Consider the following 22488-nt stretch of genomic DNA (forward strand, 5'->3'; position numbering starts at 1 on the left):
AGATCAAATTGACTTTAACTGGCATCAGTAGGGAATCATCAGGGATACTAGCCTAATCTAAATTCTATCAAAGGGTTAGGACAGGGGTCTCTCTCGCTCTCTCTCTACCTCTGTCTCTCTCTCCCTCTGTCTCTCTCTCTCTCTCTCTCTCTCTCTCTCTCTCTGTCTCTCTCTCTCTCTGTCCCCCTCTCTCTCCCTCCCTCTCTCTCTCTCCCTCTCTCTCTCTTTCTTTCCGTCTCTCTCTCTTTCCGTCTCTCTCTCTTTCCGTCTCTCTCTTTCCGTCTCTCTCTCTCTCTCTCTCTCTCAGTGTACATTCAGACAGGGATAGCAGGTTAAGACTGAAGCAGAGTGTTTTTCTCCCTCGTGGTTTGGGTGATGATAGTTGATTGACAGGGCCTGTGGGGTAAACCCATATGATATGTGTCTGAGTGATGTGGAGGAGGAGAGGATGTGTCTGTCTTCCAGGCAGCAGGTGCATTCCAACTGCACTACTTTGACTAGGGTACAGAGGGCTTATTTTGGGTTCCCCGCTTCCTCCTACTTGTTATGGGAACTCTTTTCATCATGTCTTCCCCCCTTAAGGGGTTGTTGTCTACCTTTAGCAGGTGGGAGGAGGGAAAAAACTCACTCCAAAAGTTTGGGAAACTCATTCTATTATATCTCTATTTCCTCTGATAGAAACTTCATTCTGCACTCACAAATTCATTTTCCATTAAATTGTGAATTGTTAAAGTCTGTCATCCCTTTTTGTGAAGTGCACTTACTGAGTATTTTGTTCACATCGTGTTGCAGCAGTAGGTTTTGCAGCAGTAAGTGTCTTTATGTCTAACACAAGTTCAATTTAAACTTCACATTCATTGTAATTACTAAGGAGTCTGTTCCAATCGTATATGCCATTTCAGACGTAATCGGTTTCTTTGATTATTATTTTCAAAGTATGTAATTAGCTAATGTGATTTTTAAACCTCCTCATCTTTTTTCCTAAAAATGTTAAATTCTCTTGATAAGATGATTGGTTTGGTTTTAATTCCATCTCCCTTTAAATGCTCTTTTGAAACCTTTTCATTGTCTCGAGGGTGTTATGTGAACTGCTCTGGCTAAGATCAATTTAATTATCAGTTACTAAATGCGTAAAGAACTTTAATGGTCAGTTTCACTGCTATAGAAACCAAACTCACAGAGTGTTTTAAGAGTTCAGCTCTCGGGCATTTTAAAGGGGCAATCTAGAATTGATTTGTACATCCATTTAAAAAAAAAAACTTTTATTATTATTGAAGAATATCATTTATAAATGCCTCATGAGCTTAGTTCAGCGGTCTTACTCCGTCACAATCCAAAAATCTAATTTATCCAGCCCCATCACTCAGCAGTTTACCAAACAGGAAGCGGCATTGTTGTTGCTTGACTCTCAGATTGCCCCTTTAAATTCTACAAACTCATTCTATTGAAGCTTTTTGAGAATACCAGAATCCTGCTCTGAAGGACACTGGGGGAGATGCAGGGAAAGTAGATATATGAACTAACACACACTAACACACACACAGATATGCACACACACACACACACACACACACATTCCTCATCCTTGGGTGTGTTTTCTTTTTCAGGACAATCAAGGCAGAGGTGTACGACTGGGACAGAGATGGAAGGTAAGGACGCTACAAACACACCAACCCCCCCCCCCACACAATAATGTTTCCACTTGATTAGTTTCCAGACGAGAAATGATTTATGCATGAATGGCAGAAGTATGATTTGTGTTAAGACATTCCTTATCACGTTTTACAAGATAAAGCACCACGACAACACTGTTATGTGTTTCACTACTACAACACTGTTATATGTTTCACTACTACAACACTGTTATGTGTTTCACTACTACAACACTGTCATGTGTTTCACTACTACAACACTGTCATGTGTTTCACTACTACAACACTGTTATATGTTTCACTACTACAACACTGTTATGTGTTTCACTACTACAACACTGTCATGTTTCACTACTACAACACTGTTATATGTTTCACTACTACAACACTGTTATATGTTTCACTACTACAACACTGTTATATGTTTCACTACTACAACACTGTTATGTGTTTCACTACTACAACACTGTCATGTTTCACTACTACAACACTGTTATATGTTTCACTACTACAACACTGTTATATGTTTCACTACTACAACACTGTCATATGTTTCACTACTACAACACTGTTATATGTTTCACTACTACAACACTGTTATGTGTTTCACTACTACAACACTGTTATGTGTTTCACTACTACAACACTGTCATGTTTCACTACTACAACACTGTTATATGTTTCACTACTACAACACTGTTATATGTTTCACTACTACAACACTGTTATGTGTTTCACTACTACAACACTGTTATGTGTTTCACTACTACAACACTGTTATGTGTTTCACTACTACAACACTGTTATATGTTTCACTACTACAACACTGTTATATGTTTCACTACTACAACACTGTCATGTTTCACTACTACAACACTGTTATGTGTTTCACTACTACAACACTGTCATGTGTTTCACTACTACAACACTGTTATATGTTTCACTACTACAACACTGTTATGTGTTTCACTACTACAACACTGTTATATGTTTCACTACTACAACACTGTCATGTTTCACTACTACAACACTGTTATGTGTTTCACTACTACAACACTGTCATGTTTCACTACTACAACACTGTCATGTGTTTCACTACTACAACACTGTTATGTGTTTCACTACTACAACACTGTTATGTGTTTCACTACTACAACACTGTTATGTGTTTCACTACTACAACACTGTTATGTGTTTCACTACTACAACACTGTTATATGTTTCACTACTACAACACTGTCATGTTTCACTACTACAACACTGTTATGTGTTTCACTACTACAACACTGTCATGTTTCACTACTACAACACTGTCATGTTTCACTACTACAACACTGTTATATGTTTCACTACTACAACACTGTTATGTGTTTCACTACTACAACACTGTTATGTGTTTCACTACTACAACACTGTTATATGTTTCACTACTACAACACTGTTATATGTTTCACTACTACAACACTGTCATGTTTCACTACTACAACACTGTTATGTGTTTCACTACTACAACACTGTTATATGTTTCACTACTACAACACTGTCATGTTTCACTACTACAACACTGTTATATGTTTCACTACTACAACACTGTCATGTTTCACTACTACAACACTGTCATGTTTCACTACTACAACACTGTTATGTGTTTCACTACTACAACACTGTCATGTTTCACTACTACAACACTGTTATGTGTTTCACTACTACAACACTGTCATGTGTTTCACTACTACAACACTGTTATGTGTTTCACTACTACAACACTGTTATGTGTTTCACTACTACAACACTGTCATGTTTCACTACTACAACACTGTTATATGTTTCACTACTACAACACTGTCATGTTTCACTACTACAACACTGTTATGTGTTTCACTACTACAACACTGTCATGTTTCACTACTACAACACTGTTATATGTTTCACTACTACAACACTGTTATATGTTTCACTACTACAACACTGTTATATGTTTCACTACTACAACACTGTTATATGTTTCACTACTACAACACTGTTATGTGTTTCACTACTACAACACTCTCATGTTTCACTACTACAACACTGTTATGTGTTTCACTACTACAACACTGTTATATGTTTCACTACTACAACACTGTTATGTGTTTCACTACTACAACACTGTTATGTGTTTCACTACTACAACACTGTTATATGTTTCACTACTACAACACTGTTATATGTTTCACTACTACAACACTGTTATATGTTTCACTACTACAACACTGTTATGTGTTTCACTACTACAACACTGTCATGTTTCACTACTACAACACTGTCATGTTTCACTACTACAACACTGTTATATGTGTCAGCAGCTTAATTCCTGCTCTTTTGAGGCAAATACACAATACATCCATTATATTTCTAAATTTCTACCCCCCAGAGGGAATGTCTATGTACACAGTCTGACATTTTGTTGTTGTGGTGTACTTTACCTTCCAGCCATGACTTCATCGGTGAATTCACCACCAGCTACCGAGACCTGTCCCGGGGCCAGAGCCAGTTCAATGTGTACGAGGTGAGTGGAAAGGAAGGGAGGGTGGGAGGCAGGGCACTCACCCAATTTGTCTCCCAAAGGCATACAGATAAAACAGAGAATAACATAATAAACCAAAGAAACATATCAAATAGACCACAGGCCCATAATTTCTCTGCAACCCAGTTAGGAGACGTACAGTACATTACAGTACTACAATATTAGCATTAGCGCTAGTGTCTACTCAACCTTATGCTAGCATTAGCATAACTTTCCCTGGTTCACACTGAACCCCACTGAGTTTGGCTATGGTAATAGCAACCTGGACATCATAGTGGATGATGTAAGGGATTAGAAGGAGAGATGAAAAGTTATAGTGCAGTGCTAGAGGGCCAGGCCTAGATTATACTTCTCTCCCACAACCCTGCATGGGTATTATGCATACTTAGGTTACGTATTATGTAACCTACATAGTGCACTACTTTTGAACAGATCCTCATTGGCCCAGGTCAAAAGTAGTGCCCTATATAGGGAATAGGGTACTGTACAGTGAAGTGAATATAAGGATAATAGTCCTTGGCCCTCTGAGTCTACTGCTGATCCCTGATAATTAAAACTGTTGGCACGTTACATTAAGTACTGACATTGGAAAGGGGAAATGGGGGATACCTAGTCAGTTGTACAACTGAATGCTTTCAACTGAAATGTTTCTTCCCCCATTTAACCCACAACCCTCTGAATCAGAGAGGTGCGGGGGGCTGCCATAATCGGCATCCACGTCTTCGGCTCCAGGGGAACAGTGGGTTAACTGCCTTGTCCAGGGGAACAGTGGGTTAAACTGCCTTGCTCAGGGGAATAGTGGGTTAACTGCCTTGCTCAGGGGGCAGAACGACAGATTTTTACTTTGTCAGTTCGGGGATCCGATCCAACAACCTTTCGGTTACTGGCCCAACGCTCTAACCACTAGGGGAAGGGAGCGAGAGAATGACCGTACGACCCACCACGTATTCACCTTGCACACCCTAATTGACAAAGAAACAAACCAAGGTCTTCTCATACTTTTTTGATTTCAAAAAAGCTTTTCACTTATTTTGTCATGAGGGTCTGCTTTACAAATTGATGGAAAGTGGTGTTGGGGGGAAAACATACAACATTATAAAATCTATGTACACAAACAACAAGTGGTGCAGTTAAAATTGGCAAAAAACATACATTTCTTTCCACAGGGCCATGGGGTGAGACAGGGATGCAGCTTAAGCCCCACCCTCTTCAACATGTATATCAACAAATTGGCGAGGGCACTAGAACAGTCTGCAGCACCCGGTCTCACCCTACTAGAATCTGAAGTCTACTGTTTGCTGATGATCTGGTGCTTCTATCCCCAACCAAGGAGGGCCTATAGCAGCACCTAGATCTTCTGCACAAATTCTGTCAGACCTGGGCACTGACATTAAATCTCAGTAGGACAAAAAATAATGGTGTTCAAAAAATGGTCCAGTTGCCAGGACCACAAATACAAATACCATCTAGACAGTGTTGCCGTAGAGCACACAAAAAACTATACATACCTCGGCCTAAACATCAGCGCCACAGGTAACTTCCACAAAGCTGTGAACAATCTGAGAGACAAGGCAAGAAGGGCCTTCTACGCCATCAAAAGGAACAAAAAATGTGACATACCAATTAAGATCTGGCAAAAAATACTTTAATCAGTTATAGAAACCATTGCTCTTTATGGTTGTGAGGTTTGAGTTCTGCTCACCAACCAAGAATTCACAAAATGGGACAAACACCAAATTGAGACTCTGCATGCAGAATTCTGCAAAAATATCCTCTGTGTACAACGTAAAACCCCAAATAATGCATGCAGAGCAGAATTAGGCCGATACCCGCTAATGATCAAAATCCAGAAAAGAGTCGTTAAATTGTACAACCGCCTAAAAGGAAGTGATTCCCAAACATTCCATAACACAGCTCTGTTCACAAACACAAACAGACCCCACAGAGCCCCAAGGACAGCAACACAATTAGACCCAACCAAATCATGAGAAAACAACTAGATAAATACTTGACACATTGGAAGGAATCAACAAAAAACTGAGCACACTAGAATGCTATTTGGCCCTAAACAGAGAGTTTCACAGTGGCAGAATACCTGACCACTGTGACTGACCCAAAATGAAGGGAAGCTTTGACTATGTACAGACTCAGTGAGCATAGCCTTGCTATTGAGAAAGGCCGCCGTAGGCAGACATGGCTTTCAAGAGAAGACAGGCTATGTGCACACTGCCCACAAAATGAGGTGGAAACTGAGCTGCACTTCCTAAATACCTGCCAAATGTATGACCATATTAGAGACTCATATTTCCCTCAGATTACACAGATCCACAAAGAATTAGAAAACAAACCCAATATTGATAAACTCCCATAACTATTGGGTGAAATACCACCGTTTGCCATCACAGCAGCAAGATTTGTGACCTGTTGCCACAAGAAAAGGGCAACCGTTTACAAACTCCATTGTAAATACAACCCATATTTATGTTTACTTTCCCTTTGGTACTTTAACTATTTGCACATCGTTACAACACTGTATAGAGCCATAATATGACATTTGAAATGTCTTTATTCTTTTCAAACTTTGGTGAGTGTAATGTCTGTCTACTGTTATTTTAATTTTTTATATTATCTATTTCACTTATTATGGCAAAGTAAATATATGTTTCCCATGCCAATAAAGCCCCTTAAATTGAGAGAGAGAGAGAGAGAGAGAGAGAGAGAGAGAGAGAGAGAGAGAGAGAGAGACCTGTGTTGTATGGTTTGACCCAGCTACTGAGTGATTAAGTCTGTAGGGGGAGATGAGAGGGGAAGCCTGGGTGTTTTACCAGGCCAGGAAAATAACCCTGTCAGAACCCTGACACCGTGACAGACAGGATAGAGATGCCTGGGGGAGAACCACAACACTGTGACAGAGAGGATAGAGATACCTGGGGGAGAACCACAACACTGTGACAGAGAGGATAGAAATGCCTGGGGGAGAACCACAACACTGTGACAGAGAGGATAGAGATGCCTGGGGGAGAACCACAACACCGTGACAGAGAGGATAGAGATGCCTGGGGGAGAACCCCAACACTGTGACAGAGAGGATAGAGATGCCTGGGGGAGAACCACAACACTGTGACAGAGAGGATAGAGATGCATGGGGGAGAACCACAACTCTGTGACAGAGAGGATAGAGAGGAATTGGGGGAGAACCACAACACTGTGACAGAGAGGATAGAGAGGAATTGGGGGAGAACCCAATTTTTTTGTACTGGCCCCCCGTGGGAATCGAACCCACAACCCTGGCATTGCAAGCGCCATGCTCTACCAACTGAGCCACACGGGGCCAGGAGAACCACAATGTCGTGACAGAGAGGATAGAGGCCCTGGGGGAGAACCACAACACCGTGACAGAGAGGATAGAGGCCCTGGGGGAGAGACGAGGGAGTGGAAGGAGCGGATGGAGACAGGGGAAGGGAATGTTACCTTTGACTTGACATTCAGCACTTCATGTGCCGTGTGTTTCCATGTGTGGATCCTGTAGAATGAGCGCTGGGGATGTTTCACTTAACCGTGATCCTCTAATTACCAGCTCCTGCATCATACACGCTTTCCTGTGGCCTCAGGTGCTGAATATGCAATAATGATCTCAGTTATGTTATGTTATAGTCTCTATCAGCCATCACCTCTGCTCCCCACCCTCATCTGCAATCAGTTAATTTTCTCGCTGTGTGTGTGTGTGTGTGTGTGTGTGTGTGTGTGTGTGTGTGTGTGTGTGTGTGTGTGTGTGTGTGTGTGTGTGTGTGTGTGTGTGTGTGTGTGTGTGTGTGTGTGTGTGTGTGTTTACACATGTATATTGGCATGTGTTGTTCAGAGACACAAACCTCGGTGGATTCTGTTCAGTTCGTTATTGGCCCAGCATACCTGATGTTCTTTATTGGCCCAGAGGAATGGAGACATTTGATGGGATAATTGTTACATGATATTATTATCAGTGTGTTCATGTTGTGCCTGTGGAATCCTAGGTGGTGAACGCCAAGAAGAAGATCAAGAAGAAGAGATACATCAACTCTGGGACGGTGAGTCAGTCCAAAAAGGTTTAAAAACTCCAGGTTAAAATCTACGTCTCTTCTTGCCTGGTGCGACTGGATATTTCTTCCCCATCATCTCTGTTTGTTGTGTTCATTAATGAGTTTTATGTTTGTAGTAAGAGAATTGCAGTGGTTTAATTTCTGTAGCTAATTGTTTGTTATCTGATTCCTAGACAAGATAGATACTTTGTTTTGTTATGGTCCAGATAATAAACATTAGCCTGGTGCCAGATCTGCATGTGCTGTCTTGCTAACTCCTACGGACCATTGCGATGTTTGGCATGCAATACTAAACACAAACAGATCTGGGACCAGGCTAAATGAACATCACTAGAAGAGAAATAAGTTGTAATGGCCTCAAACAAAGTTAACTGGTGAGAGTCTATAGAGATGATAACTGTCCAATCAGTGACTGAGTTGCTGCTTCTTCAGTCCTCCTCCACATGTCCTGTTGTCCAATCAGTGACTGAGTTGCTGCTTCTTCAGTCCTCCTCCACATGTCCTGTTGTCCAATCAGTGACTGAGTTGCTGCTTCTTCACTCCTCCTCCACATGTCCTGTTGTCCAATCAGTGACTGAGTTGCTGCTTCTTCAGTCCTCCTCCACATGTCCTGTTGTCCAATCAGTGACTGAGTTGCTGCTTCTTAACTCCTCCTCCACATGTCCTGTTGTCCAATCAGTGACTGAGTTGCTGCTTCTTCAGTCCTCCTCCACATGTCCTGTTGTCCAATCAGTGACTGAGTTGCTGTTCTTAACTCCACATGTCAAGTTAAATCAAATGTTATTGGTCACATACACATGGTTAGCAGATGTTATTGGTCACATACACATGGTTAGCAGATGTTATTGGTCACATACACATGGTTAGCAGATGTTATTGGTCACATACACATGGTTAGCAGATGTTATTGTTCACATACACATGGTTAGCAGATGTTATTGGTCACATACACATGGTTAACAGATGTTATTGGTCACATACACATGGTTAGCAGATGTTATTGGTCACATACACATGGTTAGCAGATGTTATTGGTCACATACACATGGTTAGCAGATGTTATTGGTCACATACACATGGTTAGCAGATGTTATTGGTCACATACACATGGTTAGCAGATGTTATTGGTCACATACACATGGTTAGCAGATGTTATTGGTCACATACACATGGTTAGCAGATGTTATTGGTCACATACACATGGTTAGCAGATGTTATTGGTCACATACACATGGTTAGCAGATGTTATTGGTCACATACCCATGGTTAGCAGATGTTATTGGTCACATACACATGGTTAGCAGATGTTATTGGTTACATACACATGGTTAGCAGATGTTATTGGTCACATACACATGGTTAGCAGATGTTATTGGTCACATACACATGGTTAGCAGATATTATTGGTCACATACACATGGTTAGCAGATGTTATTGCGAGTGTAGAGGAAATGCTTATGCTTCTAGATCCGACAATGCAGCAGTATCTAACAGGTAATATCTAACAATTCCACAACAAAACCTAATATCTAACAATTCCACAACAAAACCTAATACACACAATCTAGTAAAGGAATGGGATGAGAATATATAAGTATAAAATATATGGATGAGCAGTGACAGAGTGGCTAAGATGCAATAGATAGAAAAGGTTATATAGTGAAGGATACAGTATACAGTATATACATATGAGATGAGTAATGTGAGATATGTAAACATTCTTAAAGTGGCATTATTAAAGTGACTAGTGTTCCATTTATTAAAGTGGCCAATGATATCAATTCTGTATGTAGGCAGCCTCTCTTTGCAAGTGGTGGCTGTTTAACAGTCTGATGGCCTTGAGATAGAAGCTGTTTTCCAATCTCTCTATCCCAGCTCTGATGCACCTGTACTGACCTCGCCTTCTGGATGATAGCAGGGTGAACAGGCAGTGGCTCGGGTGGTTATTGTCCTTGATTATCTTTTTGGCCTTCCTGTGACATCGGGTGTTGTAGGTGTCCTGGAGGGCAGGTAGTTTGCCCCCTGTGATCCGTTGTGCAGACCGTACCACCCTCTGGAGAGCCCTGCGGCTGTGGGCGGAGCAGTTGTTGTACCAGGCGGTGTTACAGCCCGACAGGATGTTCTCAATTCTGCATCTGTAAAAGTTAGTGAGGGTTTTTGGTGACAAGCCACATTTTTCCAGCCCCCTGAGGTTGAAGAGGCGCTGCTGCGCCTTCTTCGCCACACTGTCTGTGTGCATGTGTGACAGGTTAAAGGAAATACTAATAGCCTGTTATACATTAAAAAGTATTAGTAAGTTCATAGTATGTGAGGATCTTAAAACATCTAAGGTTAAGAAGATCATGCATTCAGTATTAGTTGATAGATTGATAATTATATAAATGTTGTGTTAAAATCCGTCAAGCATACAAAGGGTACGAATTGTGAGAGGAATGTGTAAACGTTATGTTGATTACTTTATGTTGTCGTGGGTAAAAGTGTTAATCTGTGATCTACTAAATGCTCTTAATCTATGAGCCTGAGATCGATTGCTCTGGTCTCCACTCAAGTTCACGGAGAATTCGCGGTCTTTTTCTCATTGCACTAAAAGTTCAATAAGTAAACATTCCGTATCACAATTGTGATTCTTTCCCCCCTTGTTCAGGGGTGTAACATTTTTGGAGGCTCCGCTGAGATAGCTGCTCAGATGTCCAGTTTCCACATCCTGGTTGCTGAATTCCGAGCCAGCTAAATCCCCACATAACAACTCAGGCAGGCTGCAGTGAGGAAAGTGTTGCTGTTCGAGGAGAGCTGGAAGTTGGTGGTTAAGTACGTGTCAACTGAGGCCATTGATCGACCATCAGAGACAGTAAGGACCATCTAATTCAGAGTCAACTCCTGCACAGTAAAAGTTCCTCCTGTTCTGTCAACATGACAACCGCCTTGGAAGAACTACAGGAAGAGGTAGTAGGGGAATTGCGCACCCTGACTAAAGACAAGTTACTAGAGATATGTGATTTCCTTGACATATCAGGCGAACAGAGAAGAGATGTTAAAGACAAATCCCGCATATCATTGATGACTCACATTATGATGTTCCTTGAAAGAGAGGAAGTTGCAGAGTTAGAAGATGGCGGCATGTCGGAATTGTTGCTACTTAAAGAGACAATGACAGAGATGATAAGTGGCATAGATAACAAAACATGGCAAACTGACCATGATATTGAAACAGCCGGAATACATCACAGAATAGAGGAACTGAGAACTGTAACCCCACAACAAAGGGTGGGAACTGAGCAGATTACTGCAGCCAAAGCCAGTGATTCCCTGCGTCAGCCCCAACCCCATGCCAATCTTCAGGGGAGCGTGCCGCTCTCACCCAATGCACAGCCCAGCTCATATTGGCGCAAAGAGTTTAAAATTTCTGGTCAGATAGGTGAACCGGGCCAGAAAGATAAACTGATTTTTTCCAGCCTTGCCCATCAGATCGAGAGTGGACTTAACAGAGGCTATCCTGAGGTAGAAATAGTAGACGCAGTAGTCAGGGCTATTTCTCCAGGCTCACAGCTACGCAGTTACTTGGAAGGTAAACCCCAGCTAACTCTTCCCACACTTCGATGTATCCTGCGTTCCCACTTCCAAGAGAAGAGTGCAACAGAGCTTTACAAACAGCTAGCTTCAGAAGCACAGCATAGCAAAGAGACCCCTCAAAGCTTCCTGATGCGCGTCTTAGATTTGAGGCAAAAAGTACTGTTTGCATCCCAGGAGTCAGAATCAGGGCTTAAGTATGACCCTGCTCTAGTCCAGCGCATGTGTTTACACACAGTCCTTACAGGTCTCCAGAGTGACAGTATCAGGATAGACATGCAGCCTCTCCTGCTAGATAGCGAAACATCAGATGAGGTTTTGCTAGAGAAGCTTAACATTGCTTGTGCTAATGAGATAGAAAGACGAAACAAAAAGCGGTTTCATGCCCCACAGCCTGCTACAACTGTAAGTGTAGTCCAGTTAGAAGATACGCCATCCGCAAAGTGTCCTGTGAAGGAAGCCAAAGTTAAGATACCCGCAGAACTATTAACAGAGTAAGCTGAACTTAAGACAGGTGTAGCTTCTCTAAAAGGTCTCAGTGCAGAGATTGCTCAGATTAAGGAGACATTACAGCAGCCTATGTTTCGGTCACCGCCTTGTGCCTATGCCCCACCTCCAGTTAGGAGGCCAGATAGGGACCCCCAGCCACCTGTGTCCCAGCAGCAGTATTACAGCAACTACAGTCAGTCCCAAGCACCTGACCCTGTGCAGCATCAATATGCACCTAACCGGTATGCCAACCGCTCTGCTCAAGCTCCAAGGAGGTGTTTTGTCTGCCAGCAGGCCAGAACAGATGCACGCTGCACACACTGCTTCCGATGTGGGAGTGGAGAACATTTTCAAGCTGGATGTAAAATCCGGGGAGTCAGACCTTCAAGGGAGGCCCCTTTAAACGGGCAAAGGTTACCGCTGAGGGACGAGTGTTAACCGTAGCTACCAAAAAGTCCCAGAAATGTGCAAATTGTGCCAGAGAAGATTCATTTGAGAACCTGAAACAATGTTCATCATGTAAAGAGACACTGTACTGTTCCAAAGTATGTCAAAATCAACATTGGATTAAACATAAGGAAAAATGCACTCACCTGAAAATTAACTCTACCAGTGAAAGGTTTTCCTGCACAGAGGAAAATGCCCACTCCTTACCATCCCTAGCTCAAGGTTGCCACCCCCGTAAGGTCACCTCGCTAGTCGGCAGACAGTGCCTTATTGAGTGTCACCTGAATCGCCACCACCTCCAAGCTCTATGGGACACAGGCTCTCAGGTATCGGTCATTGATGAACGATGGAAAGAGGAATCTCTCCCAAACGCAAGGCTGAGAGATGTTTCAGAAATCCTGGACTCACCTGCTGATCTCAGGTTGACTGCAGCAAATGGGACTGAAATGCCGTACCTGGGATGGATTGAAACAACTTTTCGGCTAGCCTCTGAAACTGACGAAACAAAGGAACTGATCATCCCAGTGCTGGTAATGAAAGGCTGTCACCTATCTCATCCCATCATAGGTTTCAATGTTATCGAGCACATCCTGACAATGACCGAAAAGACTAAACAATACAGTACAGTAAAAACAGCTTTCCCAAGCCTCAAAAGAAACAAGGTGAGAGCTTTTATACAGGCTGTTAGCGCAGAACAGACAGATGAATACGCAGTGAAAACCAAGAAAGAGAAGGTTGCTATCCCAAAACACAGTAGCATTCAGATTGAGTGCCGCGTAGCTTCCCAGCCTTTCAAAGAGGACATGACAATGCTTTTCCAGCCAGACCTGAACCCGCAGTGGCCAGACGACCTTGAGTTCTTTGACACACTAGTCAGAGTCAGGAAAGGTGTTTTTCCAGTTATCAGGCTTGATGTCTCTAACCCCACTGACCACGACATTGCCCTGCTAGGACGCACAATAATCGGTACAGTACAAACCATTATGACTGTGTTACCTGCCCAAGTCTTTGAAAAAACTGTCGCCACAGTGAATCACACCAGCGTTCGAACCCCATGTACTGCTACTGAACAGTGGGATCCACCAGTAGGTTTAACTCACCTAACCGAAGAGCAGAGAGAGGTTGTTAGGCAAATGCTTAGAGAAGAGTGTCACTCCTTCTCCAGATCAGACAATGACATTGGCTGCATTGAACGATTGAAAATGACTATTTCTCTAAAGGACTCTGAACCAGTCAAGCGCACATACATGTCAGTGCCCAGGCCACTGTATCAGGAGATGAAGGGTTACCTTTATGACCTCATAGCCCAGGGCTGGGTTAGGAAGTCAAACTCTTCATATTCTTCACCTGTCGTGTGCGTTCGTAAGAAGGATGGGACCCTCCGGTTGTGCATAGATTACAGAGACCTGAACAGAAAGACACATCCCGACCGCCAGCCCATCCCTCGGGTCCAAGACATCATGGACAGTTTAGGTGGTAATTCTTGGTTCTCCCTCTTAGATCAGGGAAAAGCTTATCACCAGGGGTTCATCTCTGAAGAAAGCAGACCACTGACAGCATTTGTGACCCCGTGGGGACTCTATGAGTGGATACGGATGCCATTCGGCCTCATGAACGCTCCTGCAGCTTTTCAGCGGTGTATGGAGGAATGTTTGGAAGGGCTCCGGGATGACATCTGCATTCCTTATCTGGACGACACGCTTGTTTTCAGTAAAACTTTCGACAGGCATGTGAATGATGTGCGAAAAGTTTTGAGGCGTCTCAGAGAGTATGGCATTAAACTCAAACCAAGTAAGTGTGATCTCTTTAAACCCCAGGTCCGTTATTTGGGCAGAGTAGTGTCTGCAGAGGGCAGCCGAGTTGACCCAGCCGATTTTGAAGCAGAAAGAGCATTGAAAGAAATCAGACCAGGGACTGTGGGCCAGCTCAGACAAATGCTTGGTTTACTCACTTACTACAGACAGTACATCAAAGACTTTTCTAGGAGGGCCAGCTGCCTGTATGACCTCCTGAAAGCAGATTCAGAGAAATTACCTGACCACCCACGGAAAACAAAAACAAAGAAACTAAGTCATGTGGTGCCTTCAAACAAGCCAATCCTGTGGACTGACCAGCATCAACAGGCACTTGAACAGCTGATTGAGTGTTTGCTTCACCCACCAGTCTTAGGTTTCCCTGATTTCACTCAGCCATTTGTTGTACACACTGATGCGTCACACCAAGGCTTGGGAGCAGTTCTCTATCAGAAGCAAGATGGGAAGCTTAGGGTCATTGCTTATGGCTCTCGAACCTTAACAGCAGCTGAGAAGAACTATCACTACCACTCAGGCAAGCTAGAATTTCTAGCTCTAAAATGGGCAATCACTGATAAGTTCCATGATTATTTGTACTATGCACCGTCCTTCACTGTATACAGCGATAACAACCCGCTCAGCTACATTCTGTCTACTGCGAAACTGAACGCAACCACTTCCAGGTGGGTTTCAGAATTGGCTGATTTCCACTTTACAATAAAGTACAGGCCAGGCAGAGAGAACGGTGATGCAGATGCGTTGTCAAGGATGCCACTGGATGTAGAGTCACTGATGAGAGAATGTTCTGAGGAGCTTCCACCAGACACCATTGCCGCCACGATACAAGCAGTTGAGGTACAGAAAGAGGCTGTTGTACCTTGGTCACTTTCAGCTGCAGCTATGTCAGTGTCAGCTGAAGGTGAGACAACCACTGCAACAACCAGCTCGATCCCAAAAGATGGGATAAGAGAAGCACAAGAATCTGATCCGGTCATCCGTCCTGTGCTCAATTTCAAACTGTCTGGTTTCAAACCGCCAGTTAAAGAGCAAAAGGAATTCAGTCCAAAGACAAAATGCCTATTCAGAGAATGGGACAAATTGACAATAGACAGTGATGGCATTCTGTACAGAATCACTACAGCCCGCAAGCAGTTAGTTCTACCAGAGCAGTACAAAGGTAAAGTGATGGAAGAGTTGCACAATAACATGGGACACCAAGGTACAGACCGCACTGTATCACTAGTACGTGACCGCTTCTTCTGGCCATATATGCAATCTGACATCGAGCACTATGTGACTAAAACTTGTAGCTGTGTCAAGCAGAAAAAGCCAGCCCATGAAACAAGAGCTCCTCTGACAAACATTGTGACAACACAGCCATTTGAACTGGTATGTATAGACTTCCTTCATCTCGACAGATGCAAAGGGGGATATGAGTACATCCTCGTGATTGTTGATCATTTTACACGTTTCACTCAAGCCTACGCCACCACATCAAAGTCAGGTAAAACTGCTGCAAATCTCATCTTCAATGACTTTGCCCTGAAGTTTGGGTTCCCGTCCCGCATCCACCATGACCAAGGGGGAGAATTTGAAAATCAGTTGTTCCATCAGTTAAAGAAACTCAGTGGCATGGCGGGGTCCAGAACAACACCCTACCACCCGATGGGGAACGGTCAAGTGGAACGCATGAACAGAACATTGTTGCAAATGTTAAAGACACTAACTGAGACACAAAAGTCAAATTGGAAGGAGTCTCTGAACAAACGGGTTTATGCCTATAACTGCACCCGTTGCGAAGTGACTGGCTATTCACCATTTTATCTTCTGTTTGGGAGATCACCCAGGCTTCCAGTTGATATGCTCTTTGGATTGTGCACAGAGGCAGGTTCCAGTAACCATCGAGCCTACGTGGAGAACTGGAAACGAGGGATGGAAGAAGCATACGCCATTGCAAATGAAAATGCTCAGAAAGCCGCTGAAAGAAGTAAGAAGTACTATGACGCTAAAGTTAGGAGTTTAGTGCTACAGCCTGGCGAGCGAGTTCTGATTAAAAACCTGACACCAAGAGGAGGACCAGGCAAACTCCGTAACTATTGGGAAGATACAATTCACACAGTAGTGAGACAAATGGGTTCAGACCTGCCGATTTATGAATTGAGACCAGAAAAGGGTAGGGGACGCTCCAGGGTCCTGCACAGAAACCTGCTCATGTCCTGTGACCACTTACCTTTTGAGAGACAACCAGAAATGACCAAAGATGACAAAAGTCAGAAAGAAAGGAGACATCAGCCTGCATCACATCCTCTAGATTCTGATGAAGACAGCGGGGATGAATATGACCTTCATCATGAGCCGCTACAGGTTCCCACATCTCCTACAGTACCTGAGGAGAGGAATGCTGAACCAGCGAGAGAGTGGGAACACAGGCCCCCACCAGTGAAACAGACAGTTGTGGTGCCAGTCCCTGATACGCTACCAGCACAGCCTCTTGTTGAAAAGCGGCTGGAGGAGACAACAACAGTTCAAGACCTGCCTGCTGAGGAGATGAACTTGCCTGCTGAAAATTTGCCTGATGATCGTTCACCAAGTGCCTTTCCTTCATTAACTGATGCTGCTGAACCTGAGGAACCAGCCTACCAGCTGCCACAAAGAGAGAGACACCCTCCAAGACGTATCACCTATGATCAGCTTGGTATCCCTTCCTGCTACAGTATACAGCCACAGTTGTTTCCTGTCTACTCTGCACCAGGACTGGTTCCATGGCTGCCATCACTACAGCAATGTTACTTTCAGCCACCTTACATGTATGGGCTTCAGCAACAGAGTTGACATGTTTGACCATGGACTACTGACTGATTTCACAGACTGTCACGAGACAATTTGCAGACTATGCATTTAGATCATTAAAATTGATGGACTGTTGATCAATAGTATGAGAAAGGACTGTTTATGTTATACAGCTGGTCAACAGATATGGACTGTGAATAACTTGTTAGTTATATTTGAACTGTGACCCTTGACCTCTGCTCAAGTACTACCTTACAGAAGAGGATTTTCGAGGTCCAGTGCATACAGACTGTTGAAGAAGACAATGTTGGTAATGTTGGGACAACATTTATTTTGTCGGGGAGAGTGTGACAGGTTAAAGGAAATACTAATAGCCTGTTATACATTAAAAAGTATTAGTAAGTTCATAGTATGTGAGGATCTTAAAACATCTAAGGTTAAGAAGATCATGCATTCAGTATTAGTTGATAGATTGATAATTATATAAATGTTGTGTTAAAATCCGTCAAGCATACAAAGGGTACGAATTGTGAGAGGAATGTGTAAACGTTATGTTGATTACTTTATGTTGTCGTGGGTAAAAGTGTTAATCTGTGATCTACTAAATGCTCTTAATCTATGAGCCTGAGATCGATTGCTCTGGTCTCCACTCAAGTTCACGGAGAATTCGCGGTCTTTTTCTCATTGCACTAAAAGTTCAATAAGTAAACATTCCGTATCACAATTGTGATTCTTTCCCCCCTTGTTCAGGGGTGTAACACATGGACCATTTCAGTTTGTCCGTGATGTGTACACCAAGGAACTTAAAATGTTCCACCTTCTCCACTGCTGTCCCGTCGATGTGGATAGGGGGATGCTCCCTTTGCTGTTTCCTGAAGTCCACAATCATCTCTTTTGTTTTGCTGACATTGAGTAAGAGGTTAGTTTCCTGACACCACACTCCGAGGGACCCTCACCTCCTCCTTGTAGGCCGTCTCGTCGTTGTTGGTAGTCAAGCCTACCACTGTAGTGTCGTCTGCAAACTTGATGATTGAGTTGGAGGCGTGCATGGCCACGCAGTTGTGGGTGAACAGGGAGTACAGGAGAGGGCTCAGAACGCACCCTTGTGGGGCCCTAGTGTTGAGGATCAGCGGAGTGGAGATGTTGTTTCCTACCTTCACCACCTGGTGGTGTGTTGTCCTATCAGTGTCCTGTCCTGTTGTCCAATCAGTGACTGAGTTGCTGCTTCTTCAGTCCTCCTCCACATGTTCTGTTGTCCAATCAGTGACTGAGTTGCTGCTTCTTAACTCCTCCTCCACATGTCCTGTTGTCCAATCAGTGACTGAGTTGCTGCTTCTTCAGTCCTCCTCCACATGTCCTGTTGTCCAATCAGTGACTGAGTTGCTGCTTCTTAACTCCTCCTCCACATGTCCTGTTGTCCTATCAGTTTCAGTGACTGAGTGGCTGCCATGCCCAGCCAGTGGCTGATGTTTAGGAGACAGTGAATTGTTATTATTGCCTGGGCAAACACACACAGTTTGGGATGCAGAGCCTCAATAGGATGACTGTGGCTGGATGATTAAAATCACAGAGCAAGTCATCAATCATGTTGCTCTCATAACTCATTGAGATGGATGGATCTGTGTGTGCGTGTGCGTGTGCGTGTGTGTGTGTGTGTGTGTGCGTGTGTGTGTGTGTGTGCGCGTGTGTGTGTGTGTGTGCGTGTGCGTGTGTGTGTGTGTGTGCGTGTGTGTGCATGTGTGTGTGTGTGTGCGTGTGCGTGTGCTGCTCTGATATCAAACAAACTCCTTCTACCTAGATTAATCATTCCTGGGTGGCAGTCAGTTGGTTTTGTTAGCCTTCGGGCCCTGGGGCTAACGATTAATGTGTTTAATATTTCAATAGGTCATTTGGGTTTATGTTGATTACTAATGTGGTTGGTGATTATTATTAAATTGGTAAATAAATTGTTTTGTTGTTGATTACCTAAGTGAATTGACAGTGTGGTGGGTAAGCGACCTTCAGAAAAGAAAACTGTTTTGAATGTCTTCTTTACCCTGGTGACACTACTGTTGAGAACAATTGTTTAATTTGGTAAATACATAATGTTTGTGTTGATTACCTAAGTGGTGAAAATAACCCTTGGGTAACTGTTTTGAATGTCATCTTTACCCAGGTGACTTTGCTGTCGTTCACGGTGGAGTCAGAACATACGTTCCTGGATTACATCAAAGGAGGGTGAGTTGGTCCAAAAGTATACATTACAGTATTTCAATATTCAGAAACATGACAACATTGGAAACTAGGCTCAAGTCTCTACAACTTCCACTGTCTTTCAAAAGCATTGCAGAATCTACAATTCACTTTTTATTTTACTAGGCAAGTCAGTTAAGAACAAATTCTTATTTACAAAGTACGATTGTGTCTGTTAAGGGATGTGGTCAGTTAACAGATTGAGCCAATGCAGTATGGAGATCCTTGTTCTATCTTTCCAGTTTTGTAATATCCTTTTTTTTATTGTGAGGGAAAGTAATACAAAAACAAATCATGTTTTACTGTCACATACACCGGATAGGCGCAGTGAAATGTGTTGTTTTACAGAGTCAGTCATAGTAGTGTGACGCTCCTGGAGCAAATAGAACATTTCTGTATTGAGGTGGGTATTTGTTATGGACAGATCACCAAGGAGGGAGAGGGAGGGGAGACAGGGATGCTGAGGCCAAGGATATCGAACAGCTTGTTCATGACCCCCAACCAGAATGATTGTACGCATGTCCACAAGGAATAATAGTAGTTGTCTGTTTGAGCTGGGCCAGTGTTTACACATTGGTTTCTGAGAAACCCATGAGATGTCATTTATGATTGGTGATATGTGAAAAAAATATTGATGATAAGTGGCATGTGATCAAAGATAAAATGACATGTATAAGACCCTAAATGAAACCTATTACTGTCTTCAGTATGCCTTTATGTGTGTCTCAAATGGCACGATAATCCCTATATAGTGCACTGGTCAAAAATGTACTTCCTCCTGTTCTGTTGTGGCTGCCTATCTGTCGGAGACACCCTATTCCCTTTATATTGCACTACACCCTATGGGCACTGGTCAAAAGTAGTGCACTACTACCCTATGGGACCTGGTCAAAAGTAGTGCACTACTACCCTATGGGACCTGGTCAAAAGTAGTGCACTACATAGGGAATAGGGTGCCATTTGGGATGCCGCCCACTGTAATGCTCTGCCTGTCTGTCAGACACAGACACACCTTGAGAGTTGTTTTACAGAGAGGAGAGCAGCCTCTCCACCACCACTCAACGCCCACTGATGATTGTGATTGATTATTTACGTTATAGCTAGAACCTCTGCTCCTGACACCTAGCTGCTGTTAGATTCACATAAAGCAGCCAGTGACATGAGGTTGCAATGTTTATGCAGTAGCTTGTTTCAGCAAGTGTCAACAAAGTTTAATTACGTTGTTGAGGGGCCATGTTATCGCAGAAACCCGACTCAACCGCACAAATGCCTGGCAGTCCCGTCTTCAGTCAGCTATTCGTTCCCTAATACAATTTTTGTACGGTTATGACAATTATTTTATTTTCATGACGGTCTTCATACATAACCATCGGTTACACGATTATGCAGTAATTGTGCCAGCCCCACCCTGTAGTAAACAATCAATAAAATGGGCTTAGAACCTCTAACCTTGCCAATTTGATTGGTAAACTCATGGGTACACTCTCAATGGCTGCCTGGTATTGTGATGCAATCATTTCCATGGTAATGTAGAATGTTCATTCAAATTATACTAACTGATGTGGCTCATGCAATGGATTCTATTTTTTGTAATGTCAGTTGAGTTGAATCAACAAATCACAGCACATATTGATGGGTACACGTCCTGCTTTTACTTCCTGCTTTTATTTCCTGCTTTTCTCCTATGAGTACACTTACAATGGCTACCAGTCCATGTTTCAACTAGATAGCACAGGCCTATTGTAAAAATTAATGAAAGCAAAAATGAGCATTTTCGTCTTAATTTAAGGTTAGGGTTAGGTTTTAGGTAAGCAGTGTGGTTAGGGTTAAGGTTAGGTTTAAAATGTCATTTTAAAAAGAGAAATTGTAAAAATAGGCAGGGTTATTGGCATTGTGGCTGTTTTAACTAGTGACAACTCGCCAGTCCACACATCATACTCTCATTTGACTTGAATGGGATGCCCGTTCTATTCATTCCATTTCTATGGCAGCACATGCAGTCAGGAGTGGAGAGAAGGAGAAAATGTGCAACACCCCAAAAATGTGCATCCAAATGATAAAATCTTTTAACGTTTTTTTTTTTTTCTATTCGAACGGAGACCGCAGTCATTTGGTTTGCCAATTATCATGATCCAACATTTCATGACCGTCACAGCCCAAATTACCATTTCTAAAACCACCAGTCTTCCTGCTATTGGTTTGATTGATAGAATTCTCCACTGGGTGGAGAGAGTCTCTGCCGAAGGAGACAAGGTGGTCTGCCTCTTACTGTCAACCCATGACAGAACATGTATGAATTAAGATGAATGACCATGAAATATGGAGTAAGGAGTATGGAGTGTGACGACTGTATAAAATATGAAGTGGGTTTTAGGCCTTTAATGGGAAGCTGCCACATACTCTATATGAAAATGCTTCCTCCCAGTGGATCTGTGGTAGCTGTCCTGGTTTCAGCTCTGTAGCAGTCCTTGTGCTGCACTGTCAGCTCTGGACAGTGTCAGTGTTAGGTTGTTTGGCGACTGTGTCCTACATCTGCCAGTGACCCTCATGACCTCTCACTGTCCCACCCACCTTCCACCCACCCAAACATTAATCCACCCACACACACACCCACTCACCCATCCATAACCATCCACCCACCCATCCATAACCATCCATCCACCCACCCAACCATCTATCCATCCACCCACCCAACCATCTATCCATCCACCCACCCAACCATCTATCCATCCACCCACCCAACCATCCATCCATCCATCCACCCACTCACCCATCCATAACCATCCACCCACCCACTCACCCATCCATAACCATCCACCCACCCACCCAACCAACCATCTATCCATCCACCCACCCAACCATCCATCCATCCATCC

The 22488-nt window shown here is 43.2% G+C and overlaps 1 protein-coding gene across 1 annotated transcript in view; it reads left to right on the plus strand.

The window, feature by feature from the left end:
- LOC120041366 (copine-5-like) overlaps positions 1 to 22488 on the plus strand; it is a gene marked incomplete at its 5' end in the record, with an annotated part of 143649 nt that overhangs the window by 60714 nt on the left and 60447 nt on the right. Inside the window, 4 exons of the mRNA XM_038986311.1 lie at positions 1608 to 1649; positions 4125 to 4200; positions 8229 to 8282; positions 19536 to 19597. Coding sequence (XP_038842239.1) covers positions 1608 to 1649; positions 4125 to 4200; positions 8229 to 8282; positions 19536 to 19597 — 234 coding nt within the window. The remainder of the gene's footprint in view (positions 1 to 1607; positions 1650 to 4124; positions 4201 to 8228; positions 8283 to 19535; positions 19598 to 22488) is intronic.

Source organism: Salvelinus namaycush, unplaced genomic scaffold, assembly GCF_016432855.1.
Source record: "Salvelinus namaycush isolate Seneca unplaced genomic scaffold, SaNama_1.0 Scaffold450, whole genome shotgun sequence".
In the NCBI taxonomy this organism is placed as follows: Eukaryota; Metazoa; Chordata; class Actinopteri; order Salmoniformes; family Salmonidae; genus Salvelinus; species Salvelinus namaycush.